The 17,233-nt window shown below is 42.2% G+C and overlaps 1 protein-coding gene across 5 annotated transcripts in view; it reads right to left on the bottom strand.

The window, feature by feature from the left end:
* The window catches only part of ST6GAL2 (ST6 beta-galactoside alpha-2,6-sialyltransferase 2), a 73,753-nt gene that overhangs the window by 11,308 nt on the left and 45,212 nt on the right, over positions 1-17,233 (bottom strand). For all 5 annotated transcript variants that reach the window (XM_084751917.1, XM_084751920.1, XM_084751916.1 and 2 more), the window contains exons 3-5: positions 14,434-14,531; positions 10,986-11,087; positions 8,593-8,767 (exon numbers count right to left, since the gene is read on the bottom strand). In XM_084751917.1, the coding sequence (XP_084608043.1) occupies positions 8,593-8,767; positions 10,986-11,087; positions 14,434-14,531 (375 nt within the window). The remainder of the gene's footprint in view (positions 1-8,592; positions 8,768-10,985; positions 11,088-14,433; positions 14,532-17,233) is intronic.

The following is a 17,233-nucleotide window of genomic DNA, read 5'->3' as shown; positions in this document are numbered from 1 at the left end:
ACTTCGTTTTGTGAATACAAAAAAAAAAAAAAAAAAAAAAGGGGTTTAGAGATAGTAAGTTAGATCCCTGATTTTATTCTGGCCTCGGCAGAACTCAAGATATTAAGCACAAAGTGACCCAGGAGGAGGGGAGCAGCCTGCGAGAGATGTACATTACACTGGAGGATGAAGAGTCCAGAAGCTGAGAGATCTATGTCCCACCCACTCATCCTCCCAGCACGTGTTGAATGTGTGCTGGGCCCATGGGAGCCCACTTCACTTCGGGGAGCATCTGTCACACTACAGCCTGGGTGTTGCAGAGACATAGATTTAAAACCAGGAAAGTGGTGCAAGGAAAGGTGAAGAACATCATTTGGTACTCTTTAAATGTTTAAACATTTAGCTAATACTGTTATTTACACTGTTTTATAGACTCTAAAAGGTTATAGGAGATCCTTTAAGATAAGAAAAGAGCTGCTTACACCCGTAACTTCAGCATTCAGGATTCTGAATCAGGAGAATCTCCATGTTTGAGGTCATCCTGGACCAAATATCAAGTCCTTGACCCCAAACTGTTGCCAAGCAAAGCTAAGGAAGCTAGTAAGCACTATTTTATTAAAGGTGTGGTGAAAGTGTTGGGATTATATCTATTCGAGAACAAATAATATCTTGAGGCTTCTTTTGACTTACATACTCATAAAACGGGTTTTTGAAAGAAAGTGTTTTGAGATCGGTGAGATGATTTAGCGGATATAGCACCTGGCATGAAGGTCAATTAGATTAATTTCTAGGACAGGCATGCTGGAAGGACAGAACCAACGCAGCAAACTGTCCTTTGACCTGCACATGTGTGGTGTGAAATATGCATGTGCACACACACACACACACACACACACACACACACACATACACACACACACACACACTTTTTAAAAAGTTAAATTTTTTTTGCTTGTTTTTAAGTAATGACCATGTATGTCATCAACTCAAAATAGATCCAGAATTATTTATAAATGTTTTGAAATGTAATTTTCAGCTATTAATATGTAATTCAAGTTAATTTTACTGTTTAAATGCAATAAATATTCATATTTTAAATAATGACCCTTTAAAATATTTTGACATGCAGGCTTCCTAATTTGTAACATGGATCTGATGTTTAAAATGCAGAAAACACGATCTTAAAGTATGCATGCAGAATTTTAGAGAACTAACATAGATATAAAAAGTTTAATAAGTATCTTACTAATATTAGTGAGTGTTATAAAAGTATAATTTAACACATTTAATATGAATATGTGTTTACACTAATCATTATAATTCTTTACACATGTCCTCTAGTTCATTTATTATTATTTAAATATTTATTATTTTTATTTATATGTAGGTTTGTTTGCCTGTGTGAATTTATTTGCACTGCATGCATGCAGGAACCTATGGAGGCCAGAAAAGAGCATTAGATAGCCTGGAAGTGGATTACAGATGGTTGTGTGCTGTCATGAGGGTTGTGAGAATGGAGCCCAGTTCCTCTGAGTAACAGGCACTCCCAGCTGTTGAGCCATCTCTCCAGTTCCCTAATTATTATTTTAAAAGAATAATAAGTCATCAGCTTGAATACATTCTATGTACATTAACTAAGAGAGACAGTTTCCCAACACTGAGGTGTAGAGGAGAGACTGTCGAGTGCTTCCTTAAGTAATTAAAGAAGCCCCGTTTCTTTCCGACAATACTCCATGTGCTCCAACGTGATTCTACTGGAGAAGCTGATTATGCTATGATGTAGATTCTAAAGCACGGAGGAAAATGCTTAATCCCTTGCTGGGATCTAGTCCCAGTGTTGTCACGGCTCTGGGCCCACGAGGCAGCCTACACCTGAGCACATCTTCCAGACATCCCTTCCCTCCAGCACTTTGCTGCTGTTGAATTACCTGGCTCCTGCTGTGTAAACCAACCTGATAGACTCCCGTCTGTAATGTACATACATTATACTGCATCTCTGTTCTTCTTGTGGATCCTGATTATACACGTTATACACATATTTTAGAGACACATAAGACAACATGTAGGGAAGCAAATGAGAGATTAGGGGAAAGAAGGAGACAAGACATAGACAAGAACCGGGGGACGAATTGGTGGGGGATGGGGCGTGGAGCAAGAGGTAGGACTGTGATCAAAACACAACAGACTTCAAGGAAACCCTTTGTACGAGGAACGTGTACCAAAGCAAACTTAGTCAAATATGAGGCTGTTCGTGTTTCAATGTTCTTTTTTCATTTATGAGTTAAAGAAAGAGAACACCTGGCCACAAATGCAGTCAACATCTTGTATGGCCAGAGTGTAAGATTTAACGCTACACCACTTCAAAAGGTAAAGTACACGTTATATTTTGTAAAATCTTGTATTATTTAAAGTAAACGTGGGCGGATCAGAGCCCAGGGGGGTCTGCTCAAATTATTGCACTGACCAAGAACATCAAACCCCTACTCTGATCTGGTCAGGACATTCTCCACAGTTATGTGGAGAGCGGGGACTGACTCTGACATGAACTCTGGTGCCCCATATTTGACTACCACCTCTGGGAGGGGAGGCCTGAGGGCACTCAAAGAAAGAATAAGCAGGATACCAAGATGAGACTTGATAGCCTATGACCATATAGTGGGGGAGGAGGTCCCCCTTGGTCATAGACCTAGGGGAGGGGAATAGGGTAGAAGTGGGAGGGAGGGAGGAATGGGCAGATACAAGTGATGGGATAACAATTGAGTTGTAATCTGAATAAATTAATAAAATAAAATAAAAAATAAAGTAAACGTAGATAAAGCAATTACTCCACCTGTGTCTAAACACAGCCATAATTAAGTGATAATTGGGAGGGCAAGTGTCAATCCTGCTTTCTCTCAAAGTAGCTAAGCATCATCTTGTTGATACACCTATCAATATGGAACCTACCGAATGGGTTTTTCTTTTTTTACATATACATTTATATTATTACACATATATACAATAAACTACCTACAGCAAGAAGAACTATGAAACAATCAGGAATTATATAAATGTTACATTCATAGTGTTTTGGCTATTTGCATTTGGCAGCCTTGTAGAAAACATCTTTCCTATCTTGGTGTGTCTAAAATTCTGAATGTAAATCGATATCGATCATATCTCATCTTTACCAACTTAAAACATCTATCTAGACCTAAAAACATCTTAACCCCTAAACAACTAAGATTAATTGTAAAACTAAACCATCTGGTCTTCAACCACATCAGGGATGGAATAAATTAATTACCTGAGTAGACAGGAAGTGCAGGTTAGCAGCTTCCAAAATGAGAAAACGACAGAGAGTTTTCTGCCTGAACAGTCACCCAAAACTCAAGTTGGAGCATCATCTTCAGCCCCCGACTAGGTTTTTACAGTTCCCTGTAACTTCGATTCCTTCTATGAGGCTGAGAATTGGGATCTGAATACCCCAGAACCAGCAAACCAGCGCCCTTTGAGACTATAAGAAATAGAGATTCCAACCTCCTCAACAATCTTTGGCTTGAAAGGCTGCACAGCTAGCCTCCAAACTGGCTCTTACTGGTTCTTGCCTCCCAGTCATGCCTCTGCCCCCCCCCCCCTCACAGCAAGGATGCTGGACTTTTGTAGCAGAAAGAATGCAGCCAGTCTGACAGCCTGTTAGAGATAGGTGATTGCAAGATCTGGGGAATCATCCAGCCAATGTCTCCGTATTACCGACTTCCACAAGGTCTGATTGTTCTTTTCAGTTGCTGAGCTTTGCTTTTGCAGAAATGTATTACTAATACAGGGAAGTGACGTGACACGCACTAAACTTTGAGAGCCTGTGAGCAAAAATTTGTTCGTTCTCCACATACTCTAATTTCTCAGTATCTGGGGGGAACTGGACCCAGGGTCCAGTGCAGATATCCAAAATTGAAGGTGTTTAAGCCACTTGTAAGATGCTATAATATCCCACATTCCTTTGCAAGACTTCCAGTGCACTTAACGTATCTCTAGATGGCTTTTAACACCTAAAACAATATATATGTTTTATAAATAGTTGTTTGGGGGAATAATGGCAAGGGAAAAAGGACTGTACATATTCAGAAAAAAGTTTAATTAAAAAATACTTTCTGTTAGTGGCTATGTGAATCATGGATGTGGAACCTAGATGCATGGAGGACATCCCCATTGTGTAACATAAGTACCAGCCCACGGATAAGAACATGATCATGAACAAGAGGCGCTCCATAGTTCTGGAAGCAACCTGCTCCTTCCCTTCATTTCCTCCTCAGGTTGTAGTTATGGTCTTCTCTGCACACTGACCTAAGCAACAGTGTTCCCTACCTCACTGTACTGCACGTGCCAGGAAGATAGTCTCCTTGGTTTTCTCACCACCATAGATCTCGGACTTGTGCTCAGAGCACAGGAAGTGCTCAGTATCAGATGCTATCACTGATTAATATGGCTTCCTCCCATGTGATGGATTCAAATCCCAGAACAGGCCTCTCAATGGGACCAGCAGCACTTTATTTTGGGGTTCAGAGGAATCTCCTTGAGAAGCTAACCCTCACTGTATTCATTTCTGTACAAAGAGCTTTTGATGCCCCCCCCCCCACTTCGTGTGTGTGCAAACTCCTGAGCATGTATAAGAAAATGCATGCTGTTTGTTTAATGAGCAATTACTCGTGAAACTACTCTGCACATATGGAAGGTGGGGATTCCCACTGCTTCACCCAGCAGAGTAACGGACAAGAGTGTAGTGCAAGGTGACGAAGGCCCTGCTTTAGGCTCCCTCTGGATGAGGAACCTCCTTGCTGACCAGCTCCCAGGCACAGTGATGAGTGCATCCTGAAACATTCTAACCCACTTTCCCTTTCTGAAATGGGTTTCTGCAGGAGCTAATGTTAGGGATTAGAGCACTTAAAGCTAAACGATGCTGATTAACCGAATCAACACTTCAGCAGGACTTTAGAACGGGGAAAGGGCATTTGGAGCATAGTTTGTTGTTGTTTTGGTTTGGTTTGGCTTTTCGAGACAGGGTTTTTCTGTGTAGCCTTGGCTGTCCTGAACTTGCTTTGTAGACCAGGCTGGCCTTGAACTCACAGGGATCCACCTGCCTCTCCCTCTCCAAGTGCTGGGATTACAGGTGTCTGTCAGTCACTACACCTGACTTGGAGCACACTTTTGATCACAGCAACAAAACAATGATAATGAGAACAACAACAACAACAACAACAACAACAGAAAACTCCACCTTGCTGATTTTACAGAGAGTCCTCATGGGAGACTGAGATGTGGGTGACGTCATCCTACAGCTAGTTGAGAACACTGAATAACTGAACAGATCAACTCCTGTCTCTCCAGGTCAAAGAGGAAGTAAGAAGACTACAGCAGTTTGGAGGTGCCCAGAGGGCACTACTAAAGGTTACCAAGGTGCTGCCACTGCTCATAGTGGTGAGGGTCTCCCAACCTTCAATGTGATGGGGCTCAGAGGCAGAAAGTGGGTCCAATGAAGCAGATGTCTTCTATTTCAGCTTGACCTCTACCCACACGGCACAGAGCACCTCAGGGAACCTAGTGTTTTCTTACCAACTTGCTGCATTTCACCTTCTTTTCACTGGTGGAACTTAGCAGTGCTCTGTGACAATAAATACACTCCCTATGAGTGATGTCTGATTTGGCAGTCACTAAGAGGATGCCACAACTGAGCATGAGAAATAGTAAGCCTCAGGAACATGTAATTTGCTATATAATTATAATTAGTTGAAATTTAGTCATCTGGCTGACAGGTGCTACACCAGACAAGAAAGTGCTAAAAAAAAAAAAAGTTGCAGGCTGCCCAGCTACTTCACCTACTTTACCTTTAAAAAGGCTTTATTACTGTCTCATTTGGGGATACTAAGGACCAAGGAATTAAGCAACTTTTAGTCAAATGCCTACAAGTTGCAGAGAAGAACAAAAACCTAGGCACTGCCAGGCTACTTTGTTGCAATAGCAATGAACTGTAGTTCATTTCCTGCACAAGGAGATGCAAAAGACAGCACTGAGCCTTTGAGAACTCCACATCCACAGTGAAAAGCCCTGGAGAGCTGGCCCATACGCCTGAGCGCCTCTTCAACGCTCTGGGAATTACCTTCACTGGCTATAACCATTTGTCTGAAGCTCCACAAGTGGGAACCCCTCTCATTTTGCTTTAAAAATTCTTGCCTTGATAAAATACGGTGATGAGATAAAAAATAGACTTTATTAAACTTGAGCCATGTCCTCTCATGCTGTCTAATCACTATTCTAAACATTTACTTTTTGCTGAAAACTGAACTACATTTTCTTTTCTAAATCAACAGGACTTTAGGAAACTGCAAAAGATGAAGAACTGGGTATTTTAAGGAGGATCCAAGATGGCGGCACTGATCACACACTGTGACTCATCAGCCAGACAGTAGTGACTGCTCAGTGACTGAAGGAACAGACTGACAGCTCCAAAACACAAGTGCTTGTGTTTCCCAGGTGAGAGGGAGCACACAGTGTGGAACACAAGTGGGTCCGGCCTCAGGCCACCTGGCTAATCCACAGAAAAGTCCACAGTCTGGAACACAAGGAAATCTTGAAATTTGTAGGCAAATGGATGGAACTAGAAATGATCATCCTGAGTGAGGTAACTCAGAAAACATGCATGGCACATACTCACTTATAAGTAGATATTATCTCAACATAGATGTCCTCTGTCAGACTCCACCCAGTGGGGGACTCAGACAGATGCTGGGACTTGTAACTAGATTCTTGGTAGCGCGCTTAGAGAGTTGTATGGAAGAGTGTGGGGATGGAAGGACCCTGAGGGGTCAAGAGTCCCACAGGGAGACAATCAAGGCTGGCAGATGTGGACCCAAGGGGCCCTGCATAAACTGATGTACCCGTCAAGGACAATGCATGCAGAGAACCTGGATCCCTGTTCTGACATAGCCGATGGACAGCTTATTCTCCATGTTTTTTTGGGGGGGGGGGGCGGTGCTGGAGAGCAGGGACTGCCTCTGATATGAACTCTGGTGCCCAAGATTTGATCACTTCCCCTTGGTGGGGAGGCCCTGCAGGCATACAGAGGAAATGGATTCAGGCTATCTTGATGAGACCTGTGGTCAGACAGTGGGGGAAGAGGGTCCCCCTTGTTGGAGGTCTAGGGGAGGGAAGAGGGCAGAAGAAGAAAGGGGGATGGGATCCAGAGATGTGAGCCAGGGGATAACAATTGGGATGTAATGTGAATAAAAGAGAATAAATAAAAATGAAAAAAGAAAAAAAGAGAATTGGGTATTTCAAATGAAACTTTAAAAAAAAAAAAAATTTATTTATTATGTATACAGTGCTCTGCCTGCATGTACACGTACAGGCCAGAAGAGGGCATCAGATCCTATCACAGATGGTTGTGAGCCACCATGTGGTTGCTGGGAATTGAACTCATGACCTTTGGAAGAGCAGCCAGTGCTCTAAACCTCTGAGCCATCTCTGTAGCCCCTCAAATGAAACTTTCAAAGGCATTGCTTTAAAAGTAGCCACACTAAGATTGTCTTGGGAGATTATGTAAAATAGTTCATACCATTATGATGTAAGCCTTTTAAAAGCTGCAGGCTTCACTTGAGGCTACTGTGTCCTTAATTCAAATGAAGCCAGTGTTGTCTCTACAAATCTCCCTTCTATTGGTGGAGACCCTCCGTGCAGCCCAAGGAATACTGGAAACTTACTGAACATAGGGTGGCAAAAAATTCAATACCTTTGGTCAGTTACAGCCTCTCATATTCCCCCAGGGGACTGAAGATATGCCTTCCTGTGCTGTATATGGGTAATATCAAAGATGGGGAATGAAAAGCCTCAACATATATTAAGAAATGGGGGAAAAAAATCACAAACTTTGAGTTCAAAGTCTGGCTGAAAAATCACGATGCAAGCCACATAAGATGGATTATCAACTATAACAAGCCACTGCTGGCCTGGAGCTAGCACACCCTCTCATAGAGGCAGTGCAGTGAAACGCTACAGCTAGCCTCACCACTGTCCTGTTGTGCATGAGCAACCACGTAACGTCATGTACCCCTTCGGTTTGCTGCCCGGGTCACTAGCAGTGGCGCTGGCACAAACACTTCCATGTGCCTCCCATCAAGGGCTGAGCAGCACATGTGCAGGTCCTCATGTCTAGGCCTAAAGGCTCCTGTCTTTTGAGACAGGCTCTCCCCAGCCTGTTTGGGCTGCTGCTTGAGGACTCTATCTTGGTGCCACCTGTGAGAGGGAGCGTCCAGGTGCTGCATGGTTTGTAATCCCAGCAGGCTCTGCCCTTAGCCATCTCATCCAAAGGACTAGACATGAAAGTGCAGTTATGCCACCAGTGCCTCGTGGGACACGATAACTGCCCAGGTTGGGCCAGTTCTGACCCCACCAGTCATAAATGAAAAGAGGAGGATCCTGTATAAGGGTTGGAAATTTTTGGAATGCTTTGTCCTATAACTGAACAGTGTCCCTTTTATTGGTTTTAATATCTCAAAACTACCTGCTAATGGTTCTTTCCGCATGCAATGAGTCCCCACCCTGCTTGCCCACCCTCCCGTTCCAACTGTTAGATACACCTACCAATGAAACCAGAAGATGGTGGGTTGGGCTGAATCTTCTCCCTCGTGTTTTCCTGGATAATATCCCAAAGCTGCCATATGAATTTGGGGTGAAGGATATAAAATGGCTGAGTTGGGTATCTCCGGCGATGCTGGATATATGGAGTGAAGAGGTTGTAATCTGGCTTCTTATACCACTAGAACAAAACAAAAACAACCCAGATTGAGTACAGAAGGAGACAGTGCTGCATGAATTCAGGGGGGAGGGGAACTTAGAGGAATGGGGCCAGCCGGCATGGAGCTGGAGGGAGCAGATCCACTCACCTGGGGAAGTACAAAGAGAGATCACAGTTCCGGTCCTCAGAGGAACGATGCTTAATTCTGATAGTATAATTATGTAATTTCACATGCCCTTTCCTCCCTCCCACTGATGATTTATTTATGGTAAAGTGAGCCCTGGGGCTTGATAAGAAGTGGCAGGCATTTTCTGCAAAGGTCAGAAAGTAAGCACCTGAGAGGTCTGGGAAGGGGTCTGCCATGAACACAGCATGGCAGCATGGAAAGAGCGGCGGCAGTGAATGCCAGCGGGCTCACTGATCTACCACAGCTTATGAAGAGAACTGTGGTCAGATCTGGCTCATACTGCAGTAAGCTGCTCTCCTGGTACTCAAGCAGTGTTTTGGAAGCAGATTTTCCTGAGGTTTACACAACAGTGGCGGAAAGTACACCGTCATCATGTAGTCTAAGAGGAGGGAGGGATGCACAACTTACAGGGTGGATTGACATGAGGTGGTGAAAACGTCTCCTTCTTCATAGAATGGTAGATATAAATGTATTAATAAGCACCAGAATGTGGCGATGCATTTATTGAACACAGTACATATGTGTATTGTATAAAATATATGTGTCTTGTATAAAAAGCCCATAACACTGGTTTGAAACAAGAGTCCTCAAAAAATGTAGCCATGGCCATGATGATGTGAGATTTGCACAGGATGTAGGAAGAGCCTTAGCTCACTAGGCTCTGTGTCTTTAAATAGACAGCACAGGAATACAACAGGTACGAATTAAGATGCCAAGCAACACTGGCTGATGAATGTGGTCTGTTGCTTTAAAAAGGCAGAGAATGTCTAGATTGGTTCCTTCTTAATAAGCTAAGTCTTAGAGATACATGGCAAAGAAGCAAGAAAAATGAAATCCAAGAAAAAAAAATTCAAGTATCTTCTAGCCTCTTGCCTATCATTATAAAAGCCACCAAAAGGCCACAAGGTAGGACAACTCTGACCTAGGCTTGGATGCTTCCAACAGATGAAGAAACAAGATGAACAACCTCAGTGCTCAGTCAGTTAAAACCATGTGAGGAAGATGGCAGAATTGAAATCTGGGCACTTCAAGTTGAGAAGAAAGCTAGAAATATCCAGCCTTCATTGATGTTTGATGCTTAGTCTAGGGGTCGTAAGAGAATTGGGTTTGGCATTTAAACTTGGTGAGGCTGTGTTCTCCCATTCTGGAAATGGAGATTTGACAGGCAGATTAAAAAAAAAAATAATGGGCAAGTGATTCTAATTTACACCACTGATCAACAACAACAACAACAACAACAACAACAACAACAACACACACACACACACACACACACACACACACACACACACCCTCCAAATCAACCAACAAAAAGAAAACACTAATATTAATGTCAAGCAAATGTCCAGCCTGAAGTTCAAGATTGACAGTGACATGTGTGCTCCTCTTCAGAGCCAGGTCTGTCTTGAGGAACTGTAAAAATGGTTGACCCCTGGAGGAACAAAGACCTGTCACTTATATTATCTTAAGAAGTCTGTATGCTCCCTGGTTTTGGTAAACAAAATCAGGGACACTCTCAGTCAAACAACAGCATCTGAAAGTAGGGTGATCATAATCCACTTTCCCAAGCCCTGTTTAAGAGGAGCTTTTCAAAGGAAGTTGTATCCAACATGGCTAGTTTCTTGCTTAAGAAGGTAACAATTTCCCATGAAGTTAAAAAGAAACAGAACTTGCTTGTATATGATGGTTATTCCAAAAAATTTAACACATTCAGAAATGTCTGATTGGAATTATCATCAAGAAAATCAGAGACACGTCATTTCTGTTTATATATCTGTTGCCAACCACACCTAGTTTGTTTCCAGAGGCTTTATTGTCATCCTATCATTTTGGGCCAACTTCCAGTTTGGTCATTCTGACTTTTTGTGTAACAAAAACTTTCTGAGCTTTTACATAGAGTACTTTCTCTTTTCCTCAGAGAAAAAGCATCTTATCAGAAGGTGGCTATGTTACTATACGTTGTATCAGAAAGGTGCAAAATACACATGTGATTTGGTGCCTGTCACTGACCTGTTCTTGTGGGTAATTACAGCGCATCCAGAAAACACTTACCAGGTTAAGATTAGCAGAATAAGGAGCTGGGTCCCAGGCCACCAGGATAACATCTTTATATAAAGAACTGTCAATGAAGTGATGGCTGGGGTTGGCCAGAATCTGTAAGCACACCAGAAAAAAGGAAGTTCTTTATGACTAGTGTTTGCTTCTTCAATGTATGTTTTTAGAGCAAGTCACAGTTAAAAACAGAAACAATAGCAAGGCCCATGTTTTATATTTTCCTTTGTGAGAGGGAGAAAGGCTGTTATCACATGACGAAGCACTTAAAGTATGTCTAAAGAAATTGAAAAACAAACAAACAAACAAACAAACAAAAGGAACCTCACAAAGTCGCCCATTTAGTAATGCATCAAATCTAGACTTCCGGACATCTTCCCTTGAAAGATGAATCTCCCCCAGCTAATTCAGACTCCTGGCCTTCTCGTTACCTTGGTGACGTGAGATGGCTACAAGTGAGGAACGGCTAGAATTGAATTAGGGGTCCTTCTGCCCAAGTCCTATCTGATTCCAGATGGAACCATGAATTTCACCTGCCATCCATCCATCTTAAAAAAAAAAACTATCAAGCATAGACATTAAAAGACCAAATATTGACAAATGGGATCTCACGAAACTGTAAAGCTCTGTACAACAAGCGACACCGTCACTTGAGTGAAGCGGCAGCCCCAAAGAATGGAAAAATCTTTACCAGTTATACATCGGACAGAGGGTTGGTGTCTAGACCATACAAAGAACTCAACAAACTAAACACCATGAAAATGAACCATCCAATCAAAACTCAGGGCACAGACCTAAACAGAGGTCCCAAAAGAAGAAACACAAACGGCTGAGAACATTTCTAAAAATGTTCAACATCCTTAGCTATAAGAGAAAATGCAAGTTAAAATTATCTTGAGATTTCATCTTATCCTGGTCAAGATTGCTAAAATGGAATTTTTCAAAGACATCAAATGTGGGTACGGGTGTGGGCAGATGGAAATTCTTACCAGGTGTTGAAGACATTGCAAATGGGTACAGCCACTATGAATATCAGTGTGGAGATTCCACAGCAGGATAGATACAGATCTACAAGATTAGCCATGGTCATTGCTGCTATATTCACAAAAGCCAGGAGAAGGAAACAACCTACATGCCCATCAAATGATAAATGAATAATGAAAATAAACTACACACATACAGTGGTTTATTATTCAGTTTAGCTCTGCAGACCCTAAAACATTAGAAATAATAGCCACTGCACTTGGTTGCCCTCTAGAACCTGGCGGTAAGACTCTGCTGCTGAAGACATTGTATACCTCAGTCCTAAGTCATGGAGAACTCAACCTAGACCTGATTGGAGGTTTCATCCACACCGAGTAGCCTTCATAGTGTTCTATGGTGCTATGCATGCTACTGAAGGTAAAAAGCTACCATCTAGATGTTAACCCTGAAAGCGATAGTAATGGCTGATCTAGCAGGATGTGCCTACTAGTGCAATACTGGCGTGGAAGTTATGGGAATAACAAACCACTTTCTCCCTGGATTTTAGGTCTCTCCATCAAATGGAATTCCTGCCTGGGACAATTAACAGGGTCATGGCCTTACGGTAGGTAGGCTTTAGGGGAGAGCCTGCCGCTCTTCTGCTAAATAGCATCAGTCTGACTTCTAATGATTTGCTGTTACACCCACAGATTCGTAGATCTCCTAATCCTGATCAGAGAAGCTGCTTTCTGCAATAGATGGTGATTAGCACAGTGAACTACAGCTGGCCAACAGGCATAGACTACAAGACCTCAGAATGCCCATCACTAAGTGGGATATATATCACATCACACCTCATCTCCCCTGTGTTCAGGGACCACTGTGGAAGAAGGGGTGGAAAAGAGTGTAAGAGCCAGACGCAGCGGACGGCTGCATCCAAGCAGTGTTTTCCAGGTATAACAGCACAAGACCTGCACAAGATGAAGCCAGGCAACATTCCGGCTTAGGGAAGGGTGGTAGACAGGAGGTCCCACCCGTAGCTAACGAGCTAGTACAAATTGATGGTTTTTGGAGAGAGAGCCAGTTTTTTTTTTTTCAAGGATGTAGCTTCCAAGAGGCTACCATGTCCTTGTGCATAGAGGTCGCACTAAGTGGACATTGAGGTTTATAAAACAAGCAAACAAACAGAAAAAACAAAAGATAATGCGTGAAATTGAGAAGAAATAGTGGCGCAGGTGATCAAAGTGAAGATCAAACGGGCACTCATATTAATCACAAACAATGATTTTTATTTATGTGTATAGCTTTTCATTATCACAGGTCAGTGGATCTCAGCCTTCCTACTGTGGTGATCCTCTAATGCAGATCTTTAGTGCACTTCACCACAAGGAAAGAATTGGAGGGGGAGGAATAAGAGGGTGGATATGATCTAAACACGTTTCATGCACGTATAAAATTCCCAATCAATTAAAAAATTTCAGCATTATGAGGATGCATTTTTTCCCATCCTGTTTCTGAAATAAGGATGAATCTTACAGGGCACATGTATTTTAAATTTGGCAGGGTTTGTTACTTTCTGAGAAATTACTAAATGAAATATGGGTCTTACTGCCAGTGACATCTATGAATTAAGAAAATATGGTTGTTGTTTTGACTTTGCTGCGGGCTGCCTGGTGCAGTGAACAGTGCCGAGTGTTAATAGCTTGGTCTGCAAGCTGCTCACCAGAAATCACTTATCTCACTTTTCTACATATTTTTTGGAAATTAGAAATTGTGGCTTCTTCTGAGAACATTTTTTTTCATAAATTTGAAAGTAGTTCTTATTAAGAACAGGGAAAGAGGAGGTATTTCCGTTTCCCAGTAAAGCAACTTCTTTTCATTCTCCAAGTGTCCAGTCCACGAGCTGGCGTTTTAAAGCTATCCCTGCAAGCTCGCGTGCTTCCTGCGCTGCTCCTCCTCAGCACCGCCTTCCTTATCGCTGTGATTTCTCCTGTAACAGATAGCACTTCTGCAGTGCATAACCTGAACCATGATAATCCATGACAGCAGCTCTCAACCTCTGCCTCTAAAAAGATGTTCACGTTATGATTCCTGACAATAGCAAAATTGCAGTTTATGAAGCAGCAGTGAAAATGACTTTATGGTTGTGTATGTGTGTGTGTGGGGGGGTCACCCCTACATGAGGAACTGTATTAACAGATTGCTGCATTAGCAAGGTTGAGAATCACTACTTTATGATAATGAAAAGATATACAAATTATCATTTCTTTATGCTAAGTCTAAGTTCCCACTTGATCTCATTCATCTCTTCCTATTCAAATTACATCTAAGTCCACTCTCCTTGCATTGTTCATTAATTCTTCATAATTACAAACTCCGTAGAAATAACAGGGTACCATGGTTATGGTAACCATGCTTCTGTTCACTTATCCGTTCAATGATTTTCCTACAAAATGTGCCAGTGAAAACACTCCATCCATCTTACCTGAGAGTTAATGATGCGCACTGTGGTTTTATTTCCGACATCTTTCTCATAGCCACGTGTAGGGGCAGAGTTAAATCTCAAAACTGCATCATGAGAATCTAAGGGCACACAAGTGACATTTTTTTTCTCTGTGAAATCACATAATCTAGGAAAAAAAGCATTAAAACAAATCTTGCAATATCTGAAACTTAGAAACCACTAGTAAAGTTAATATACATATTCTTAGATTTCTACATAATTTGATGTCGATTTAGGATGACAGCTTGGCTAGGGAGACTAATATGGAAACTTGAGAGTCCCATAGCACTAGGGCACACCAGTCAATACCAGCTTTCAGATCCAGGTGGCCCCAAGTTATAACGCTTAGTTATAATTTTCTTTTTCTATGTACATTCTATGATGCTCACCACTGGCAATGTCACCTATTGATACATTTTTTTGGGATGAGTCCCCCTTTTCCTTGATGAAGAACTAAGTGTGTGTGTAGACCTATCCACACACATACACAAAATCAATTTATCATAGGAGACTCTATATTGCCTAACATATTTCCTACATGGCTCTTAAGCAAAAATGTTGGAAAATTCCTAGACTTCCAGGAATCTAAGCTTTGTGGAAATAATGCAAAACCCTTGGGGACTTTCAGGCAACTTTACCACATGGGTGAAGCATTGCTTTGTATTTTTTGCAGTGACTATCTTTATATTTTAGTGTATGTCTAAAATTTTGATCTATAAAAATTATACTATACAGAGCAGTAATTTTATATTTTATATAAAATTTACGTCTTGCTACTAGAGCTTGTTAAACCACACACATGCAGATACCTACATGCATATGCATGCATGCGTGCACACACACATACACACAGAAAGAAACAGAGAGAGAGAGAGAGAGAGAGAGAGAGAGAGAGAGAGAGAGACAGAGAGATTTTTTTTAAAAAAATAGGACTTTATAAGATCTTCCAGAAAACCATGAATATTACTTGATAGTTTACCCATACTTGGTATGTTCTAGTTTGTTAAGAACTGGTTGCATTGTGGCATCTGAAAAGCATATCAGTGAGAGTTTTTGTTTGTTTTGTTTTGTTTTACAGTACTCTTGGTTCAAATAAACTGCTGACAACCCATCTTTAGTGTAAAGAGAGAAGCAGAGTTCTTTTGGCAGTCTAGTGTCTGTGCCCCTCATTCAGGCTATCTTCCTGATAGAAAGCAACATATTTGTGGCTGAAATTTTAAGCCTTCCAAAATCATTTTTCTTATAATTTTTTTCAGATTACATCTCAATTGTTATCCCCTCACTTGTGTCTTCCTGTTCTACACTCTCTCCCTTTTCCCCTCCATGAGACCTCTGACTGAAGGGGACCTCCTCCCCCACCATATGACCACTGCCTACCAGGTCTATCAGGTCTCATCTGAGCAGCCTGCATCCCCTTCCTCTGTGTGCCACTGGGCCTCCCCTCCAAGGGGAAGTGATCAAACCGGGGGCACCAGAGTTCACGTCAGAGGCAGTCTCTGCTCTCCCCACAACCGCAGAGAACGAGCTGTCCATTGGCTACCTCTGAACAGGGGTCTAGGTTTACTGCACGCACTGCCCTTGGTTGGTACAACAGTCTGTGCAGGCCCTCAAAGGCCCAGAAAGACATGCATGGTATATATGGTCTTTTAAGTGGATATTAGCCCAACATAAATGTCCTCTGAGGAACTCCGCCCAACAGGGGACCGGGACAGATGCTGGGACTTCCTGCTGGCTTCCAGGTGAGAGTAGTGTGGAAGAGTAGGGGGCATGGAAGGACCCAGAGGGCTCAGGTGCCCTACAAGGAGACCACCAAGGCCATCAGATCTGGATCCAAAATCATTTTTCTAAGAAGTTAAAATGAATGGGCATAAATCCCAAAATCCAACTAGCTTGCCATTTATTTATGTTTATGAATGTTCTGTCTGCACGTATGCCTGCAGGCCAGAAGAGGGCATCAAGTCCCATTGTATATGGCTGTGAGCCACCATGTGGTTGCTGGGAATTCAACTCAGGGCCTCAGGAAGAGACGCCAGGACTGGTATCTGCTGAGCCATCTCTCCAGCCCCTGTAGCTTGCCACTTTAAAATGTATTCTGTCTCCCTCTTAAAATGGGTCTTTTCCCATGCAACATTTTGCAATATTTTTCCATGTTGATTTGAAAACTCTCAGGACACAGGTTGGGCAATGATTTAAATACTGTGGGCAATGATTCTAAATATTTCACTATAAATTATCCACAAACCACACTGGTTAATATACCATGGATCTCATCAGTTTTTAAGTGTGGGAAGCTTACCCCTTCATGGTTGGAAGCTTTTTTTTTTTTTTTTTAAATCATCACAACAAGTACTGTCAGTTATCTTTCTAAGAGTGACAGTCTCATTTAATTCTTTTCTCAGAAGCAATCTGCCAAGCATCCAGGTCTGAATAATTAAAGTCGGTCTATCAGTCACTTTATTTTTCAAATAAAAACTGTATTTTATGGCCTGAGTGGTTAGTTCATCCTCCCAACTCCATCCCACAGGGTTTTCCCATTGTTCAGCGGTAAGCGCAGTGTCTTCTGCTTCTTCTTGTCACACAGGACAGGCCAAACACCTGCGCTCAAAAGGCCGAGACTTCCTGAAACAACTCATTTTGACCACAGCATCACAGGCCCTCCCAACAAACATGGCACTCTTCCATTTTCGTCACACTTAGTGGTAAAAAAACAGTGGTGACTAGTGTTACGGGCACACCCCTCTCCACGTGAGTGATGAGAAGCCAGCAGTTTTATCTTGCACTG

Source organism: Acomys minous, assembly GCF_964271855.1.
Source record: "Acomys minous genome assembly, chromosome: 13".
Lineage (NCBI taxonomy): Eukaryota > Metazoa > Chordata > Mammalia > Rodentia > Muridae > Acomys > Acomys minous.
Note: the sequence above shows the minus strand (reverse complement) of the source record. Positions and strands in the feature narration are given on the sequence as shown.